This window comes from Ursus americanus, chromosome 24 (assembly GCF_024610735.1).
Source record: "Ursus americanus isolate L20-20 chromosome 24, mUrsAme1.1.p, whole genome shotgun sequence".
Taxonomy (NCBI): domain Eukaryota; kingdom Metazoa; phylum Chordata; class Mammalia; order Carnivora; family Ursidae; genus Ursus; species Ursus americanus.
This window is the reverse complement of record NC_142150.1, coordinates 7,014,534-7,033,447: the sequence shown is the minus strand read 5'-3', so window position 1 is coordinate 7,033,447 and position 18,914 is coordinate 7,014,534. Positions and strand designations below refer to the sequence as shown.

Below are 18,914 nucleotides of genomic sequence, written 5' to 3'. Positions count from 1 at the left end.
CAGAGTTGCCCCCCACATTGGTGACACAGAGGACGGTAGGGGGCTTCTGGCAGGTGGGATGTGCTATCTGATCGAGTGGCCCAAATCCTTTCTGAAAGCAGTTATCCGGCACTATAGCCACCATCAGGTAAGACAACGGGCTTCTTCCAGACCGGGGAGCTGACCCTGGCACGGCCACTGTAGACGCTGGTGACATGGCCACGGGGGTGAGCGGCAGCACTGCTGTCACGGGGCTGCATCACTGTCATGGGGAGGGGCACGTGTGTGCGTATGAATGTACGGATACCTGGGGGTGAGGGTCAGCTTGGCCACGTCTGGATGGGCACAGGTACTCCTGTCGGGGTGATCTGCATGTGGCTGCTGGGGTCCGAGGACCAGCCTGGCCCCTGGCTGCCCTCCTCTCACAGCCCCAGCCCCAGCCCTGTGGAGACGCTGCGGGGAGAGTGGCGGTGGCCTCCCCCTCCCTGGGGTCTGCTATGGGCGTGCTGGGCCTGGGGCTAGAATTCTGCCCCCGGGTTTTCTAGGTGGACTTTCTGATTGAAAACGATGCAGAGAAGGACTATCTGTACGACGTGCTGCGGATGTATCACCAGTAAGTGTGCGGGACCCCTGGGTACCTCCATCTCTAGGGAGGGATGGGTTGTGCTGAGACAGGGGAACCCCCCGGCCCATCCTGGGGAGCTCTGGGAGGGGGCAGATGCTCAGTGCTCCTGGATTGAAACGGACACGCTGTTCTCTTGACTTAGCAAATACCGACTCTAACACTCTGTGTGCGCTGTGTGCTTGGAGCTGAGGGTGCACGAGTGAACAAGTCGGCCTGGTCGCTGCCCTCAGGCTGCTCGTATTCCGATGGGGGAGGCTGTCAAGCATCCGGATAGGTTCCCTAGAATGTGATTGGTGAGACGGAACAAGAAATGCCAGCTGCCCCAGCCGCACGTCCGATGGGCCTCTTGTCGTTCTCCTGCCTCTGTATTGGGTCAGCATATGTTTATAAGCTCCTGCCACTTGCTGGGCACCATGCAGAGTCTGGAAATGAATAAGATCTCCTTTCTTTCTGCAAGTAACTTGTGGTCGAGTGGGGGAGTAGCCAGACTCTACAAACACCAAGAACTCTGATAGAAGTTGCAGTAAAGATAACTGCTAAGGGGAACTAGAAGCCAGATGTGAAGAAAGGAGTTTTGCTTCTAATCGTGGGGGGAGGACCAAGAAGGCGTGATAGGTGGAAATATCAGAGAAGGACATTCCAGGCTGAGGGGTCAGTATGAGCACAGGTGCAGAGACATGAAAGCACAGGATGCAAAGGGGAAGTGACAAGTAATCTGGGGGAGTAGAACTCGGGGCACACAGAGACCGTAAACAGCCATGAGCCTGGAGCAGCTCCGAAGAGGCAGGTCATGGAGGCCCTGAGCCTCCCGAGGAGCATGGAGTGTGGCCTCTAGGCAGTGGGGAGCCCTTGAAGGGTTTTGAGAAGGGGAGTGACTTAGGTTTAGAAAATATTAGACGAGCATGAGCAGGTCGGTGACAGCTGGAGAAGTGCAGGCTGGAGATGCTGAGGGTCTGAACGGGGTGAGGAGGAGTCATGTGAGATACGATGAGGGCAGACTTGACAGAGCTTAGCCGTGGAGCAGAAGTGGGGGTCCAGGGTACGATTGGGGTCACCAGTGTCTCCCATGAAGTCTTCTGGCTGGAGAGATCCCGGGCTTCAGAATTAGGCAGAGCTCAGTTTGAATCCCGGCTTGAGTTCATCTGTAGAATGGGTTAGCAATCCCCACCTCGCCAGTTTCCTTGTGACATTTAATGGAACAGAATGAAGCTCTTATGAGGCACCTGGCCCAAAGTTAGGGTCTCCGGGCTTTTCAGGAGCGTTCTCTCCATTTCCAGGGCCTGGACCCAGGGGGTGGGGACTCAGCCTGGGACTGCTTCCTCTGGGAATCCTTGGGTGTCAGAGGCCACGGGCATGGGTGAGGCTCCTGGTATTTCCCGTGTCTCTGCAGAACCATGGATGTGGCCGTGCTAGTGGGAGACCTGAAGCTGGTCATCAATGAGCCTAGCCGCCTGCCACTGTTTGACGCCATCAGGCCCCTGATCCCGCTGAAGCACCAGGTGGAGTACGACCAGCTGACGCCCCGGCGCTCCAGGTACAGGGGGCACCACCAGGCCAGAGGCAGGGGTGGCAGAGGTCACCTGGGATGGACAGGGTCACTCACTAGCGAATGGGCCATCCCTGACCTCTCCTATGGCAGGAAGCTGAAGGAGGTGCGTCTGGACCGTCTGCACCCCGAAGGCCTCGGCCTCAGCGTTCGTGGGGGCCTCGAGTTCGGCTGCGGGCTCTTCATCTCCCACCTCATCAAAGGCGGTCAGGCAGACAGCGTCGGGCTCCAGGTGAGCGAGCAGAGTCCAGCGGAATGGGGGGTCAGGGCCTCAGGCTTCCTGCCTCCCCACAGAACGTGGTCGCCTCACTTTCTGAGACTTCGGGCAAGAAAGAAGCTGACACATCCTGACAGATTTTCCTCGGGCCCATAGAAATCAGGCTCAGGCAATTGCCTGTTCTCTTCAGTCCACCTGGGAAGCTGGCTGCTGCATTTCACACCCCCTTTCCCTGCTTCCCGAAGGAGGAGTGTAGTGATGTCCTGGCAATTGAAGCTTTGGACGTGCGGCCTTTTACTGGAAGAGAAAAGGAAATCCCAGTGTGGTGTATAGACCCCAGAGCCAGACTGTCCTGGCTTTGCTACTCATGAGTTATGAGACTGTGGTGAAATTACTTAACCCCATGCCTCAGTTTTCTCATCTATAAAGTGGGGATAATGATAACACTCCCTACCTCATCGGGTTGTCATGAGGAGTAAGTGGATTTATATTATAAAGTACTTATTAAAAGTGCCCCACACAGAGTGCTATGTGTTTGTTAAGTAAGCAGAGAGGGAGATTTAATAAACACCTATATTGTGCCAGGCAATGTGCTCACAACTGGTTCTCACTATATCTTCCCCATCTGACGGGGTTATAGAGGCTCAGAGACTTGACTAGAGTTACAGCCAGTAAGTGGCAGAGTCGGGATCTGAACCCAGGTCTCCTGACTGCCAAGCCCAGGGATCTCTCCTCAGCACCCCAGCTGCCTCTCCCGTGGGGTCCCACACCTCCGTGTCTGAGCAGAGATCGGCCGACCTCCAGATCTCGCTGCTGCTGGAGGCCAGAGCTGTGTTTTTGTGTGCCCAGATAGAAGAGGCCCTCCCAGCCCCTCCCAAAGCTGCCTCCTTTGTTTGTTATCAGGCTGCCAAGACAGGGGCTTTCGGGGGGCCCAGGACTTACGGTTCAGACCCCGTGGAGCGGGAGGTGGGAAGTGGGAGCTGACAGACATTGCTTTGTTCTAAATCCCTGTCTCACGGCTCGCCGGTGGCGGCTGAAATTTCAGCCACTCCATTACCCCTCTCCTGTGGGGCACATTTTCCAGCCCAGAAACACAGCCGGAGAAAAAACATAATGAGCTCCTCTCTTGGCATCGACTGAGGCCCTCTTTTTTTTCCAGGGCGAACTCACCTCCTAGGACAAGCATTTCTCAGCGATGCCTCCATGATTGGGGACATCAGGGATTTTAATGAAACTTAAGAGTTTTACCTTCCCACCTGTTTCTCAGGCTTATAAATTATCTTCTCTTTCTTGGGCTGACGGGCTCATCTGTCCTTTGTGCCCCTGTCCCTCAGATCGTCATCTCATTGTGGCCTTTGCACAAAGGGCCTTTTGCAGAGCTCCGCGCTGGAGCGAGAGCTAGAGGAAAGCTGATAGTGTCGCCTGAGCCAGGAGTTGTGTGGGAATCATTCTGACTGGGGTCCCAAACGGGTTCCCTTTAGGAACAAGACAGGGAACCTCACTCAGAGGAGCTTGGGGAAACGTCTGCCTCCATTCACCTGTCTGGGGCTCATGTTTCTGGGAAGCTCTCATGCCTGAGATCTGAAGAGAGGAGAAGATTCTGGAAGGCAGGGGAGAGACTGTTCAGACCCAGCCTGGCTGGACTGAAGGCCCTGCTGATTTGACCAGTTTGGTCTACCCCCTGGATATATATTAGGTTTTTTTTTTCAGGTGTGTCCTCTCTGAAGCTAGGCCCTCTGCTCTGCACAACATGCTCTGTCATCCGGGGCTAGAGGATGGTTCTGTGTGCCTGGGTTGTCCCAGCTGTAAAATGGACAGAGTAATCTCTGCCTTTCCTATGGGACTTGAGGTCACCCGTGACAGGTGGCAAGAATCCGGAGAGGACAGGATGCGGGGGACTGCAGCCAGGCTTGGCCAGGTGCCCTTCCTCTCTGCTTCCTGATGCCCAAGAGACAGCACTCGTTGTCAGTAGGGGCCTGACTGCGAATCCCAGCAACACTGTTTATTAACCAGGTGACCTTGAGCAGATCACTTTGGTTCTCTGAGCTTCAGTTTCCCCATCTGATTAACAGAAACAGAGTTGCTGTGAAAAGTGGGTGCAAGGAACTAGCCCAACTGCTCTCCTCACATGAGGTGTCCCCAGAAACCTAGAGAGTTCTTTAGTGAAACCTCCCTCTGGCACCTTTTTGAGCCCCTTGCCACTCTCATCAGGCCCCTGAGAAGACTGGGGTCTGTGTTGGGGTGTGGAACGGAAGCATTCAGATGGCAATATTGAGAAGGTTACACTGTAGGGGTGTTGTAGACCATGGGAGTTGGCCTAGCCAAACCCCTCACAAGGCTGTGTGCCCACCCAGCTCCCGGACCCCACAGAGTCAAGTTGCGTCCCCCACATGTACCAACAAGTCCCCAAAGGACGGTACATGTGGTGTGAGTGAAGCCGCCAGCTGGCTTAGGCCGTCCTCAGACTGGAGAGGGGCCTCCAGGATCCAGTCCCTGTTTGGCAGCTAATGGCCGGTGACCTTACACAAAACATCACCTCCCTGGGCCCCAGTTTCATCCAATGTCTGAGGGTCCTTCTAGCCCCACAGCTATGAGGTGAGGAGCTTCTGGACTGATGCCCAGAGCCAAGGCGCTCGGAGGGGTCCGCGGCAGCATCCCGCAGGGGCTGAGCTCACCGCAGATCTGTGTCCAGGGCTGGCCCTGCAGGCCTGTGAGCCCCTGTCTGTCCCAGTCTAATGACGCCTGAAGTCCTGCGAGGAGGGTGGGAGTATGTAGGGCTCGGGCCCGACGAATGAGAATAATAGTGACCATGTATTGATTACTGACCGTGTGCCAGGTGCTGGCCGGCTTTACACGGACATGCTTATGTAATTCTCACAGCGACCAGAGCATTTCCTGTTTACAGATGAGAGGAACTGAGGTTCAGAAAGTTCAAGAGACTTGCCCAGGTCCTTTTTCCCTCTTCTGGGGACAGCATCCATAGGCATTCCGAATGCTCCAGCGTTTGGCATATCTCCACAGGCTTTTCTACAGAACAGCCTCGAACAAAATGAGGTTGTCCTGAGTCCCTGCTAACAGAATCGTTGACCTTTAGACCAAGACGGTTGGGAAGGCACCAGACTCCGCATGTGGCGTGTGCCCAGGCCACCTCCGAGGAGTTTGTGCTGTGACACCTATAGTTCTTTTTTTTAAGATGATTTATTTATGAGAGAGAGAGGAGAGCGAGAGAGCGTGGGGGTAGGAGCTGAGGGAGAGGGACAAGCAGGTTCTGTACGGAGCGCAGAGCCCAACGTGGGGCTCGATCTCAGGGCCCTGAGAGCAACACCGGAGCCAAAACCAAGAGTCGGATGCTTAACTGACTGCGCCACCCAGGCGCCCCAGCACCTACAGTTCTTGGGAGGTTGTCTAAAATGAAAAAACACGCCAGCAGGGCCGGTGGTGTTCCAGGTGTGCTAGGTGTGTTTGTGACGGGCTCAAGCGTGCTTTCCTTAGTGGGAGCAGAGCAGCAGTGTGAAAGTGTTGAAAGCCCAAGCACAGAGTCAGAAAGCGAACTAAAAAATGATTTTTTTTGAGTAATAAAAATTTTAAAAAGAGAATTACCCAGGGTACTTCACTGAAGAAGAATAGAAGCAGGGGTTTGAATCCAGGTCATCCGATGCCAAAGCCTTGGGTTTGTTCCCGGATCTTTGCTAACGCCCAGCCTGGGAATTCGGAGGTCAGGGCTGGGGCAGAGTTAGGAATCACGGAGGAATCACTTGAGTCAGGAATCACGGAGGTTCCCCACCCTGACTCAGGTGCGGTGTTACAGTGATGACCAAGGACAGGAGAGCCTGCTCCTTGGGGCGGGGTGGGACAAAGGTCAAAGAAGAGCTGCTTGAATCTCGGTGAAGGATCGCCCTTTGCATGGGTTCCAGAACCTGACGGTGACCCAGTAGGGCAAAGGGGGCACTGGAGTGAGGGGATAGAGTCCTGAGTTCTAGCTCCAGCTCTGCTACCCACTCTCGGTGCCTCTCACCTCCCGTGTGGGTTCTCCCATCTGCAAAATGGGCCAGAAGGGCTGCTTGGACGTGGCACCACCGTGGGACCCCTCAGGCTGATGGAGGGTAGGTTGGTCATAACAAGGAACTAGGGTACATACCAAGGTTTCTTCTGAGGGAAGGCATGGTCATCGTCCCTTTTCCTGGAGAGCAGGCCCAGGGCATCTGGGGGCACGCCTGCCCAGCTGCCAGATGCCCCCTCAACCCGGTGCTCATTCCCTCTGTCTGTGGCCAAGGTGGGGGATGAGATCGTCCGCATCAATGGCTATTCCATCTCCGCCTGTACCCACGAGGAGGTCATCGACCTCATCCGCACCAAGAAGACTGTGTCCATCAAAGTGAGACGTGAGTGAGGCCAGAGGGCAGCGGGCACTGTTAGAGGGGCGGGCTAGGCTGGGGGAGGCAGCGGGGTCCCCAGCTCCTGGGGGAGGAGGGGAGGGCGGAGGAGCCGTCCTAACCCCCATGCCTTTCTCCCACAGACATTGGCCTGATTCCTGTGAAGAGGTAAGCAGGACATTCCTCTGCAGACAGACTCTTTGCTGTGGGCTCAGGGTCCTGGGATTGGCCGCAGGGTCTGGCTTCAGCCAGGCCAGCACTGCTCCCGGGCCAGCGGTGGCTGGAGGCTCCAGACGGGCCGATCTGGATTTGGAGCCTGGCTCCTCAGACATCTCTCTCTAATGACTGCTCTTCTCCTTTCCCTTCCCCCCAGCTCTCCTGACGAGCCCCTCAAATGGCAGTATGTGGATCAGTTTGTGTCAGAATCCGGGGTAAGGGCTAGGGACACCTGTGATGCGGCCTGGATGGGGTTGTCTTCAAGGAGGGGCAGCCGGTCCCAAAGGGAGGGCTTGCCCCAGAAATGTGAGTTCAGGGGTTTCGGGCAGGCCCCCAGGGCATCCAGAATGTCCCTGAGGGTGGTGGGCCCTCAGCCAGGCCCAGCGGGTGCAGACATAGCCCCCAGGGACAGAACGGCGAGCGGTCTTATGTGGGGACAGTGCTTGCTCTAAAGGGCTTTATGAAGTTAAGAGGCCACTTGCACAGACGTGGACGCCCAGTGACCCTTATCCCATCCTTCCTCCAGGGTGGACGGAGTAGCCTGAGCTTCCCTGGCACTCGGGACAGCAAGGAGAAGAAGGTCTTCATCAGCCTGGTGGGATCCCGGGGCCTTGGCTGCAGGTGGGGGGGCAGGCATGCCCTGAGGCTCACTCATGGCCAGTGACCCCAGTAGACCCCTAACACCGCTCCCCTTTCTCACTTCTGCTTCTGAGGGGATGACACTTCCTCGGGGCCTGATTTCTTCCCTGCGCTTCACAACAGCCCTATATGGCCAGAGGGACAGCTCTAACAGGCCCATTGTACAGATGAGGAAACTGAGGCCCAAAGGAAGAGCCATGTTCCTTGGGTGGGCCCTCAAGTCACTGCAAAAGGAACCTGTCCAGCTGGTCATCTCTGTTACAGTTCCCTTTTCATTTATTACCTTGTGGGCTTCCTTAGGTCGCAGCCAGGGAATTGCAGACGGGCCACGTGGGGTGTTCTTATTAAGCACACAGGCGCTACCGTTATAGGGCTAGGTTCCAGCCCTGCTCGCCATCTACGAGCTCTCGAACCTCGGACTAGTCACTTAGCCACGCTGAGCCGAGTTTCCCCCCTATAAATTGGGGATAAGAATACCCACAAAGCCAGTTGTTGGGAGGAGGGATGAGGTGACAGAGGTAAGTACCAGCTTAGTGCCCAGCAGGCAGTAAGCGGCTGTCAAACAGTAGCTGTTACTATGTAAGTTTTTTGTATTATTTCCATCCGTTCACTTTTATTCAACACTTCTCGGCCAAGCGTAAGTGATAAAAAAGTCCCTCCTTCCTAAGAGATTAGACTATAGAATATCGGGAACATGGAAGCCACTGAATAGTTACAGCAGTAAGTGGCAAGGACTCTGACGGAATTGTGTTCTGCGTCAGAGACGGCAGACAGGTCTCCCATCCCGTGCTATTTCTAATCAGTTAGTGGTGGCTGCCTGGAGTACTGCAGTTGACCCTTGAATAATGCGAGGGTCGGGGTGCTGACCCCCTGCCCAGTCCAAAATTCATGCATAACTTTTGACGCCTCCCAAATTTGACTACTGTTGACCAGAAGCCTTGCCAGTAACATCAACGGTTGCTTAACACATATTTTGTGTTTTACATATTATATACTGTATGCTTACGGTAAAGTAAGCTAGGGAAAAGAAACCGTTGTTAAAAAAATCATAAGGAAGAGAGGCGCCTGGGTGGCTCAGTTGTTAAGTGTCTGCTTTCAGCTCAGGGCGTGATCCCGGAGTCCTGGGATCGAGCCCCACATCGGGCTCCTTGCTGTGCTGGGAGCCTGCTTCTTCCTCTCCCACTCCCCCTGCTTGTGTTCCCTCTCTCGCTGGCTGTCTCTCTCTCTCTCTGTGTCAAATAAATGAATAAAATCTTTAAAAAAAAAAAAGAAAGAAAGAAAGAGAAAGAAAGAAAAAGAAAATCATAAGGAAGAGAACATACGTTTACAGCATGTACTGTAAGAAATCCACATATAAGTGGACCCATGCAGTTGTAACCCGGGTTGTTCAAGGGTCGACTGTGCTTTGAAAAGAACTCTAAGGCTGTATCTAGGTTTGGTGGAAAAGAGTGCTGTGATCAATTAGTGATGTCTGGCACAGATGTGGGAGGGGAAAATGACAATACAAATGCCATCCTTGGTGTAGGTATCTTGGGAGCACTGAGGAGGGAGCAACTAGCTGAGTCTTGGGGATAGAATAAGGAGTTTGGTGAGAACCTTGTAGAAGAGATAGCATTTGAGTCTTAAGAAATGAATAAGAAAGTGCTAGAAAGAGAGAAGAAACAGCCTGTGCCGTATATTGGGTGAGGGATGGGACAGCTTTTGCCATGGGGAAATGAGGCTGGACAGGTAAATGGTGGAGCACCATGGGTAACTGAGACTCATGGGTGACCCGGATCTGAGGGGCCAGAGCACCGGACATGCAAGCAGAGGGGACAGGACACTGAGAGTGAACAATGCTGCAGGGATGAGCAGAGCCTCACCAGCATCTCCCATCTCTTCCGCAGCATCTCCAGCGGGCCTGTCCAGAAGCCCGGCATCTTTATCAGCCATGTCAAGCCTGGCTCCCTGTCTGCAGAGGTGGGGTTGGAGGTGAGCCGCCCTGAGACGACCCCAGTGGGGGCATGGGTCAGACGATGATCACACAGCGACAGAGGCACAGGCCTTCCCACATAGCCCTCTGTCGGCAGCCACTGGCTGCTGAGTCCTACCCACCCCCGAGGGAAGGCTTCACACTTGATCTTTCTACAGTCGTCTCCCAGCTCCGAGAGCCTTTGGTCCCGAGCTTAGCAATGTAGTGATAATAAGAACTGACATGCACTGCTTGTTTACTGGGAAGGTCTTTGTTCTGAGCCCTTTAAAATTTATAAGAACGCTGAGAATTAGGTACTGTCATTATCCTCATTTTACAGATGGAGAAACGGAGACCTGCAGAAAGTGTGTGATTTTTCCAAAATCATATACCTAGTGTGATTGGGCTGGAATTCAAACCTACGTGGTCTGGTGCAAGACCCAGAACTCTTACTCTCTACTTTGGACAAGTTACTCCTGTTTCTGTGCTTCAGTTTCCTCTCCTATGAAATGGGGGCACTAGCCTTCCTTCTAGGGTCATTGTGTGGATTAAATGAATTAATACCATATGCTTCCAACTGTGTGTGGCACATAGTAAGGGATTGACGAATGTTAGCTATTATACAAATTATTATTATGGCTCAACACAGCCTCTGCTATATGAGAAACCCAAAGGCTCCTATGTCTACAAATTGAGTTTTGAAAGCAAATGTCATAAATTCAGCCAAAGGAATGAACCTCTAATGGTATAATATTTGAGAGCTGATAAAAGAGATATGAAGTGGAGGTGCCCTGGGAAGATCCCATCAGAGCTTTCTAACTGCTGTGTTCATCAGGAACACAGTTGAGGTGCAGCCACTTGAAGACTCAACCTCTGACCCTGGCCGCCAGGGGAAGCCCTTCCTGCAGATGAGTGGGTTTACAGAGAGTGCAAACACGCTGATCCCTCTCCATTTCTCCACCAGACAGGGGACCAGATTGTCGAAGTCAATGGCATCGACTTCTCGAACCTGGACCACAAGGAGGTGAGATCCGGGGTCTTCAGCTGCTGGCCGTTATCCCGTCTGCCCTTCACGTCTCACGCCCCTCCACCGGCCACGGGGTCTGAGACCGTCTGTGCTCTCTGGAGGCCTCGAGCTGCTCTGGTCTGTCCCCTTGTCCCCCCAGGCCGTGAACGTGCTGAAGAGTAGCCGCAGCCTGACCATCTCCATCGTAGCTGGAGCCGTAAGTCCAGAATGCCCTGGTAGGGGGCCCCGTGACCCCTGACCTCCAGCCCCAGCCATTCAGACCCTTGATCTCTGCCACACACTCCTAGAAAAGGCCGGAGGGTCTCCATTACGGAAACTCTGACCGAGCGGAGGGAGAGATCTCTGCCCAGCCAGGAGAAGCTTGTCCAGAGACAACGGGAGCCACGGTGGCTGACACGGGGGCCACGGCCATAAGAAGACAGCCTGCGTCTCGGTCCCCAGGGCTGTGGCCGTGGGTGCCCAGGTTCCCCGGGACACTGAGCAAGGGGCCTCTTTTCACTCCCTGAGGGCCGGGAGCTGTTCCTGACAGACCGGGAGCGGCTGGAGGAGGCGCGGCAGCGCGAGCTGCAGCGGCAGGAGCTTCTCATGCAGAAGCGGCTGGCCATGGAGTCCAACAAGATCCTCCGGGAGCAGCAGGAGATGGAGCGACAGTGAGTGCAGCGGCCGCCGGGCCTCCCGTGCCCCTCCCCCGCCCGGTGTCCTGGGCCAGCGTCGCCTGCCCCCCTGAGGCCTGTCCTCAGATCACATGGGTTCAGGGGGGCTCGTGCATCCATCCCTAGCCTCCAGACCACCAGCATCTTCCCTTGTAGCTGAGGAGAGCCCCTGACTTCTAAAACCCAGGAGCGTGGAAAATGGATGCTACTAGCAGTAGCTAACATTTGTTGAGTATCAGTCATGTGGCTGGCTTGGTATCAGCCTCTTGTTTATGTTTTACTTAATTCCCAGCAGAGCTCTGGAAGATAGGTGGTATTAAGCCATTTTAGAGGTGAGGAGACTGAGAGGTCTTAACTCAGAGAGGTTAAGCCACTTGCGAACAAAGTCATATATGGCCAAGCTGGGATTCACTCCTGTCTGTGGTAATAAGGCCTGCTCTTCCTGGGGTTGGTTGAGATGATGGACTGAGAAAATAAATGTGGTGAGCAAGTCACACACAGGAAAAAAGCCATACTGTCAAAATCCAAATCCAGGTACATCCTAGGAGTGTAAAAAGAATTTGGGACAGGAAGGTGGACAGGATCTTCGCCTCTTCCCCATCACAGAATCAGCCTGCAGAACCAGCCCCGGTGGTACCTCGCCCCATTGGCCTGGCCTTGGCCAGCAGCCCTGACTACCTGGGGTCTGGGGCCCTCCTCCTGAAGGACCTTACGCCAGCCAGGCCCTGCCTATCCTCAGCCACTTTATCTAAATATTTGCAGGTCGACGCACAGAGTGTGGCCTGCGTCGATCTGCCTCCCATCCCTGGCAGCACAGAATCTCTGCTCAGCAGTGCCAGACGAAACCACACCAGAGCCCAGGGCCCAGATTTTGTTGGACCCGCTTCCCTGGCATCCAAATCTGGGCCCGGCATCCTTGGAAGGGAGCCTGGAAGAAAGATTTTAAACCTTTTTCAAATCAGGAATTAGCTACAAGAAGAGTTCGCTTCTCTCACATGGACTCCAACAGGCCAATCTGAATTTGTGTTTCAGAAGGAAAAAGGAAATTGCCCAGAAGGCAGCAGAGGAGAACGAAAGATACCAGCAGGAGATGGAACAGTGAGTGCCCGGGTCCACATGTCTGCACACACCTGTCTGTGTCAGGATCGTGGCTGGACAGAGGCTACCTCCAGGCCCACTTTGCCTGGCCCTCTAGTCCCCTCGTGGGTCCTCCTTTATCTGTAGCCATTCAGTAGCCCTAGGAAAGTCCTCATGTTGGGGTAACTAGAACACAGTCTTGTAATCCCCAGGCTGGCGTTCCCACTCGACGCAGAATACAAGTACCAGGGTCTGTGTCTTGTTCACTGCGGCTAACGCTGCGCGGCCTCTCCCCAGGCTGTGTGGGGTCTCCCCGTAAGCAGACGGCGGGCCTGCGAAAGTCCTGACCCCAGTCACAGGCATGGGGATCTTATTTCAGGATTATAGAAGAGGAGGAGAAGTTTAAGAAGCAGTGGGAAGAAGACTGGGGCTCAAAGCAACAGCTGCTCTCACCTAAAACCATCACCGCCGAAGTGCACCCAATACCCCTTCGCAAGCCTAAGTGTACGTATCGTGTGCCGGGGGAGGGGGCTTCCTTCTGGGGCTGGGGGTTTGGGGAGTGTCTAGACAGAGATGCCGGTCTTCCTCCACTCACCACCACCTCCCCGGGTGAAGAGGTCATGACTCCCTGGGATGCATTTTCTTCATGGAGGGGCAGCCGTGTGCCAGGGCCCTGGGGTGGGCGGGATCTGTCTGCCCCCTTGTCCTCAGGGGCCTGCTGCCAGGCTCTCCCCCACAACACAGACTCAGGCAGATGGATCTCTCCTGCCCTTGGGCTGCTGACCAGGGAATGGAAAGCTGTGGCAAAAGCGAGTGGCTCATGGGACCGTCATCCTGGCTTGCTGGGTGTTGTGTCCACGTCCCACCTGGCCGTGAGTCAGAGCTGGGGGCAACAGCAGCCAGGAAGAGGGGAAGTGCTCATGTTGGAGAGGATCGGTGGTCCAAGGCTGAGCGGTAACTGTGGGGAGAGCTTACCTGAGCGCCCCTGCCACCTGCATCCCTGTGTGTGGGCTGTGGTCACCCCCCTTCCAGGATGGAGGCAGGGAGAGGACTGACCCCTCCTAGGCCCACACTGCAGCCATCCTGGGGCCTCAGCTCCCTCTGCCCTTCGTACCTCCTTTCTTCGTCTGTCCTAGGTTCTTACAACCAGTTTCAGGGCAGGCCTCCGCCACCTGCTCCCCAGTCCACCTCTCAACCCCAACTGCCAGGATGTCTCTTCACAGGGCAGCTCACACCACCAGGCAAAGTGGGGGCTCAATCTCTGTGCTGCCTGGTGGGCTGGTGGCAGGAAGCCAAGCAAGGTAGCTTAGGGGCCGTAGCAACCACGAGTCCAGGTTTCCAGATTGAGCCTAACTCACTTTACGTGACAAAGGGCCAGTTCTACTGCAGCCGATTGTGCTCAGATGACCTGAGAACCTCTAGATATGGGGTTCCCCGTCTCTGCTGTGTCGCAGCCATTCGGGATCTTATGATGGGGTCTGGACAATTCTGGCCCCGACTTTAGAGCATACCCGAGCCCTAGAGGGACATCATCAACTTGCCAACACAGGCCACTTGGGTCAACGAAGAGGTTGGGCTGGGCTTCTGGGCTTCCTCCCTGGGTGCAGGGCAAACATCTGCTAGCACATTCCTTCCTGGCAGCAGGGCATGGTGTCATCTCCGGGTCCTCTCTGAAGGACAAAGCAAGCTCTCATCAGCCTCCCCCCTGACATTTGGTATTAGTTGAGGATGTGGCCAGAGCTAAATTCCTGGTGAATAATCTGTGTTTTAGACAGGGAGCTAATTTGCTCTTATGAGTGAAACAGGAGCTTCAGAAGGAGAGAAATCGATTTTAATTGCTTCTCGTGAAAGTAATCCCAGTCAATTTAGTACCTTTCTAGAAACTGGGTCTTGGCTTCAGAGCAAACACACCCTCTCAGGAGCTATAAAAAATAAAAGCCCTTTCTCTAGCTAGCTATTTATTTAGTGCTCTTAAACCAAATCAATCTTCTTGAATAAAAGGAGCAAGAACTTTCCCTTTGCTTGAAGATAGAAGTGTTTTCTAAGGGAATGAGCAAAGCATGGGATTGATGCCCCAAGCCTGGCTGCCTGACCTAGGGCAGCTGCTGCTTCCATCCATCTCCATCTCCAGATGCACTGGCCACTTCAGCTCGTTTGGAAATAAGTCAGGAAATGCAGGAAGGTCTCCACCGAGCCAGCTCAGTTCCTGCCTCTCTCCCCATCCCTGGGAGGCTGGACCAGTCCCTGTTGTGCTGGGCCCACAGGGACCAGCCCACCGCCGGCTCCTCCCTGGCCACTCTTCAGCTCTGGGGCCCAGTTAGCCAGTAGGTTATACCTGACTCGGGGGTTTGTGCCTGTGAGGGAGGGACCACACATTTTTGAACAGACAGGAAAGAGTGTGGAGCATCTCTTGCCTGGAAAAGGGAGCCCCTCATTCTAACAATGTCGGTCAGACTGGCTGCTTCTCTCACCACCCCCTGTCCCAGGGGCACTGCCTGCCTCCCCATGGCTGACCCAACAGAACCCCAACATTCTGCTGAGGCAGGATAGATTGTCAAGAGGCCCCCAGAAGAGCTTTCTTTAACCCCAGCAATGAGGGAGGGGGTTGTTAAGGATCCTAGAGCTGGAAGGAGCCTTGGGAGATGAGGTTTTAAATAAGATATTTCTAGGCTTTTCTCTCCATCAAGGACCCCATCAATTAACCTCCACCCCCAAGAGACCCCATGGTTTAGAAGTGGAGGTTTTTCCTATCATACCATTAATTAATCATTTGTTTTCCTATTGTTTTATTAAGTAGTCATTCTTGTTTGCAAGAAAGCGTCAATGTTCCACTGTTGAGTAAACCTAAACTGAGCCAAAAGCAAAGGAACTTAATTTACAGCCTTTTCATAAATGAATGGGCAAGCTCTTCTAATTAATATTTGAAATATTAATAAGCAGCTCACAGCAGACTCATACACTACCTTCCACAGTCATAGGGAGGCCAAAGTCCAGGTCGGAAGGCACTGGAAGGGATGATTTGCTATTCTCCACGTGATGTCAAAATTCATGTCTTCCTAACCACATGTCTCCCCTTTCCTCTTTGGAATCTCCTCACCCCCTCTGGATCCCGGACCCTGCCCACATAGCTCTGACATCCCCCAAGGACCCAGAGTTCCCACGGCAGTTAAGAAGCAGCCAGGAGGATCTGTTCTTGCATCGTAAGCCCTTGGCACTGAGCGTGTGTAATACTCAGATACTCCCATCCTCTGTCCCTCACTTCCCAAGTATCAACGGAATGCCCTGCAAAAATTTCTCACTTGACTGTCAGATCAGAGGCCCCTGTTGTTACCCCGTTTTACAGGTAGGAAAACTAAAGCTTCCGAGGTTGAAAGCACTGCATGCACCATCCCAGAGCACAGCAGTTTGGTCTGGGCGTCTGGGCCCTGTTCCTGCCCCTGACCTCACAGTTCCTGTAGAGGAAGCTGGCCGTAGGGCATTAGGCTCCTGGGAAGCACCTCTGGCCTTGTGGTCTCCCGAGTGCCTCTTGGTTCACCAGCTTCGTCCTCTTTTCCCGGGTAGCTGATCAGGGAGTGGAGCCCGAGCTTGAGCCAGCAGATGACCCGGATGGAGGCACGGAGGAGCAGGGAGAGCAGGTTTGCAGTCCCCGCTTCGCTCCCTGGCCTTGCTGCTCTGCTTGCCCTGCCCACCGCCTACTGCTAGCCCTGCAGACACCCAGCTCTAAGGGGCCAGCACGTGGTGGGGACCACGGGAGGGTGCAAAGCTCCTGCAAGCCCAGCCAAGAACTTAGTCCAAAACCGGAGGACAGGACCGGTGACCGGGCTGGAAGGCCCACAGATGCACGCCAAAACAGCTGGACCAGTGGTTCACATGTTTAAGCCCTGCCCAAGCCCAGCTCCTTCCTTTGCTGCTCTGGCCCCTCCGTCAGGACTCCCTAGATATCCCCTAAGATCCAGCAAGGAAGTGGGTAGTGCTTGGTGCAGCAGAAGGCTGTCAAGATCCTGTTCTAGAACTCAAGCCGGGCAGGGTGGGTGATGATTTAAGGGGTCGCTGCTGGCCCAGGGAGCTTGAGGTTCGAGGTGTTTCCCTGTCATGCTGTCGCCTGGGGAAAGCAAGGGGCTGGTGCCCTGGTGATCTGACCACTGCTGCCTGAGCTGCCTTTCCCAGAGCCGACCCCGGGCATGGCCTTCTCTCTCAACATCGACAGGGGAGCACGTGGGCTGCGCCATGAGACAAGGCCGTGTTGTTCTGTGTGAGAGCCGTTCTAGGCAGAGCCCCAGGCTTGCTTTTGTCTCGAGCCACTTCTTGGCCGGAGGGACGAGCTGTCAGGAGCGGCCCCGTTCTCTTTCAGCAGAGCTCTGTGTTCACAGACGGCAGCTGTGATTTGGAAAACCTCATCCTCCCACAAGGGCCATCTCTGGTTTTCTGGCACTGACTTCTGAAGCCAGTGTCCCCGGGAGAAGCGGGTTGGCGGGGCCCTAGGAAATCGGGGCCTTTCTCCTGCTATGTAGCCCGGGAGGGGGCGCAGGTGAGTGCAGAGTGGGACTGAGGGTGCAGTTTGGCTGTTGGGGCTGCCAGCACTGCCGTTCATCTCCCAGAGCCACGTGCTCCCTGCGATCCCGACTCTGGGCTGCCGCCTGTGGAACCTGGCTGAGCGCAACTGTGGCTCATCTCTTTGTTCTCTGTGTTCTTATAGCCTTTGGGTGGTTTTATCGTTACGATGGCAAATTCCCGACCATCCGCAAGGTAGGACTGAGGCTGAGTGCTGTGCCATTTGCCACTGAGTTTGCTGTGGGTTTGGGCCTTTCCAAGCCTCGTTTCTTTTCCTGTGAACTCTAACTGGTGTGACCCGACCTGCTCACTTGGAGGGCTGACCCTGTCCGCGCCTCCCTGTCACGCTGACGTCAAACGCCAGGGCGCTGTCACAGAAGCGTTGTGGGGGTAAGGATTCAGGGGGTGAGACCCGCCCGGGTACCATCTGGCACCGCCTGGATCAGCATTAGCCCCAGGAGGCACAGGGCAGGGGCAGGGCCATGGCAGGAAGCTTCTACCTTGTTCCTCAGTCAGTGAGAACCAGAGGCCAAGACAGAAGCCACGGGCAGACAGTGGCATAGCAGGCTGGGTAGACACAGCACGGGTTGCGAGACCAGCCGTGCCAGACAGAGACTGGCTGCCAGGCAGGGATTTGCTGCATCGGGTTGAGACGAAGAGCCACACCAGTCCTAACTCTCTCCTGGAAATATCTACACGTGCCAGGATAATGCGTTCTTCTGGTCTCTGGGGCCTTGAGCTTTCTCTCTAAATCTTATTACTGCATCTCCAGGCCCCATAAGACTCTCGTTCTTTTTCTTTCCAAATCACTTTGGCATTTGATTATGAAACCGCCGCTGTTAATATCTGTAGATTAGATATTTGAGATGACTTGGCATTTGGAAATCAGGCATCAGCATAAATCTGGGTGAACTCATTTAGGTGTTATCACTCGACCGGGTCTTTCTCAAGGGATGTCAGTTCCCCTGGAAACCAAAGCAGTGGCACCTGGGTGACCTTGATGATACGTAGCTTTTCCTTGCCTGTAAAATGGGGATACCGGATGTTCCAGAAACATCTACCCCCTTCCTCCAACACAATACTTTTAAAATAATAGACGGCAATATTATTGCTGACAGAAGTTGACGTCTTTACCTAGGAACACAAATCATGGTTTATATGACATTGAATCAACTTAGGACAGAGCACCACGGGGGATTCCTTTCCACACTGCCATGGTCTCAGAAAGGACCCGGTCTCAGGAGACTGTCTTTTTCATCCTACAGTCTGACTCTGTGACTTAGGATGTCTCATTACGTTAGATTTCTAATTCTTCTCTATGCACTGTCTCTATTAGAACTCACCTAGAGAGGACATTGCATGCGTGCACACACACACACACACGCGCACACACACGCACACACACACAGGATTTTACTAGAAAAAATAATTAAAAGAAGATGGAGAGGTAAAATCTTTTCCAGGTACTAATAACCAGCCAAATGTAAGAGAATGAGCATCTCCTCCCCACACACACCTCCCACAGGAAATCACGTCACTTGGAAATTGCTGTTGGTAAAGGAGACCCATTTTCCTCTATTCATTAGCTCAGTATCACTGAATAGCTGGTATTTTTGTTTTCATTTGATTTCCAAAAGAGAGAATGATTGCATCCAGGTAGAAGCAAGAGCACATACCCCATCTGCCTTTCCTCTCCGCCCAGACCGGAAGGATTATTTGCCATGAATTTAACTGACAGCCGAAAGGACCACAGAATCACATCCCTCATGCTGGCTCTGGAAATCCATTATCACTTTCTCTAGAGCATGTGACACCCCTTGTGTCCCAGCATCTAGAACACCAAGTCCCCAAGTAATACATGTGACTATCTACAGCCATGATCGTCCATGCACAAAGTTGCCCTTATTTTATAGATATTTTTAAGATAAAGAGTCAATGTCTTTTATTGCTAAATTGGCAGTAAGTCCCGCTGGCACTCAGGGTTCCCAGGCCTGTGGCCCCATCAAGTCTGCGTCAGTGCCTGAAGGGCACATGGTTCTAAGCCTTCCACTAGGACTGCT

The 18,914-nt window shown here is 54.0% G+C and overlaps 1 protein-coding gene across 2 annotated transcripts in view; it reads left to right on the top strand.

The window, feature by feature from the left end:
• The window catches only part of USH1C (USH1 protein network component harmonin), a 45,662-nt gene that overhangs the window by 7,006 nt on the left and 19,742 nt on the right, over window positions 1-18,914 (top strand). For both annotated transcript variants that reach the window (XM_045796607.2, XM_087855333.1), the window contains exons 2-15: window positions 525-592; window positions 1,995-2,138; window positions 2,244-2,382; window positions 6,641-6,749; window positions 6,884-6,908; window positions 7,114-7,171; window positions 7,483-7,577; window positions 9,482-9,566; window positions 10,511-10,570; window positions 10,713-10,769; window positions 11,081-11,223; window positions 12,259-12,324; window positions 12,683-12,807; window positions 15,865-15,938. In XM_045796607.2, coding sequence (XP_045652563.1) covers window positions 525-592; window positions 1,995-2,138; window positions 2,244-2,382; window positions 6,641-6,749; window positions 6,884-6,908; window positions 7,114-7,171; window positions 7,483-7,577; window positions 9,482-9,566; window positions 10,511-10,570; window positions 10,713-10,769; window positions 11,081-11,223; window positions 12,259-12,324; window positions 12,683-12,807; window positions 15,865-15,938 — 1,248 coding nt within the window. The remainder of the gene's footprint in view (window positions 1-524; window positions 593-1,994; window positions 2,139-2,243; window positions 2,383-6,640; window positions 6,750-6,883; window positions 6,909-7,113; window positions 7,172-7,482; window positions 7,578-9,481; window positions 9,567-10,510; window positions 10,571-10,712; window positions 10,770-11,080; window positions 11,224-12,258; window positions 12,325-12,682; window positions 12,808-15,864; window positions 15,939-18,914) is intronic.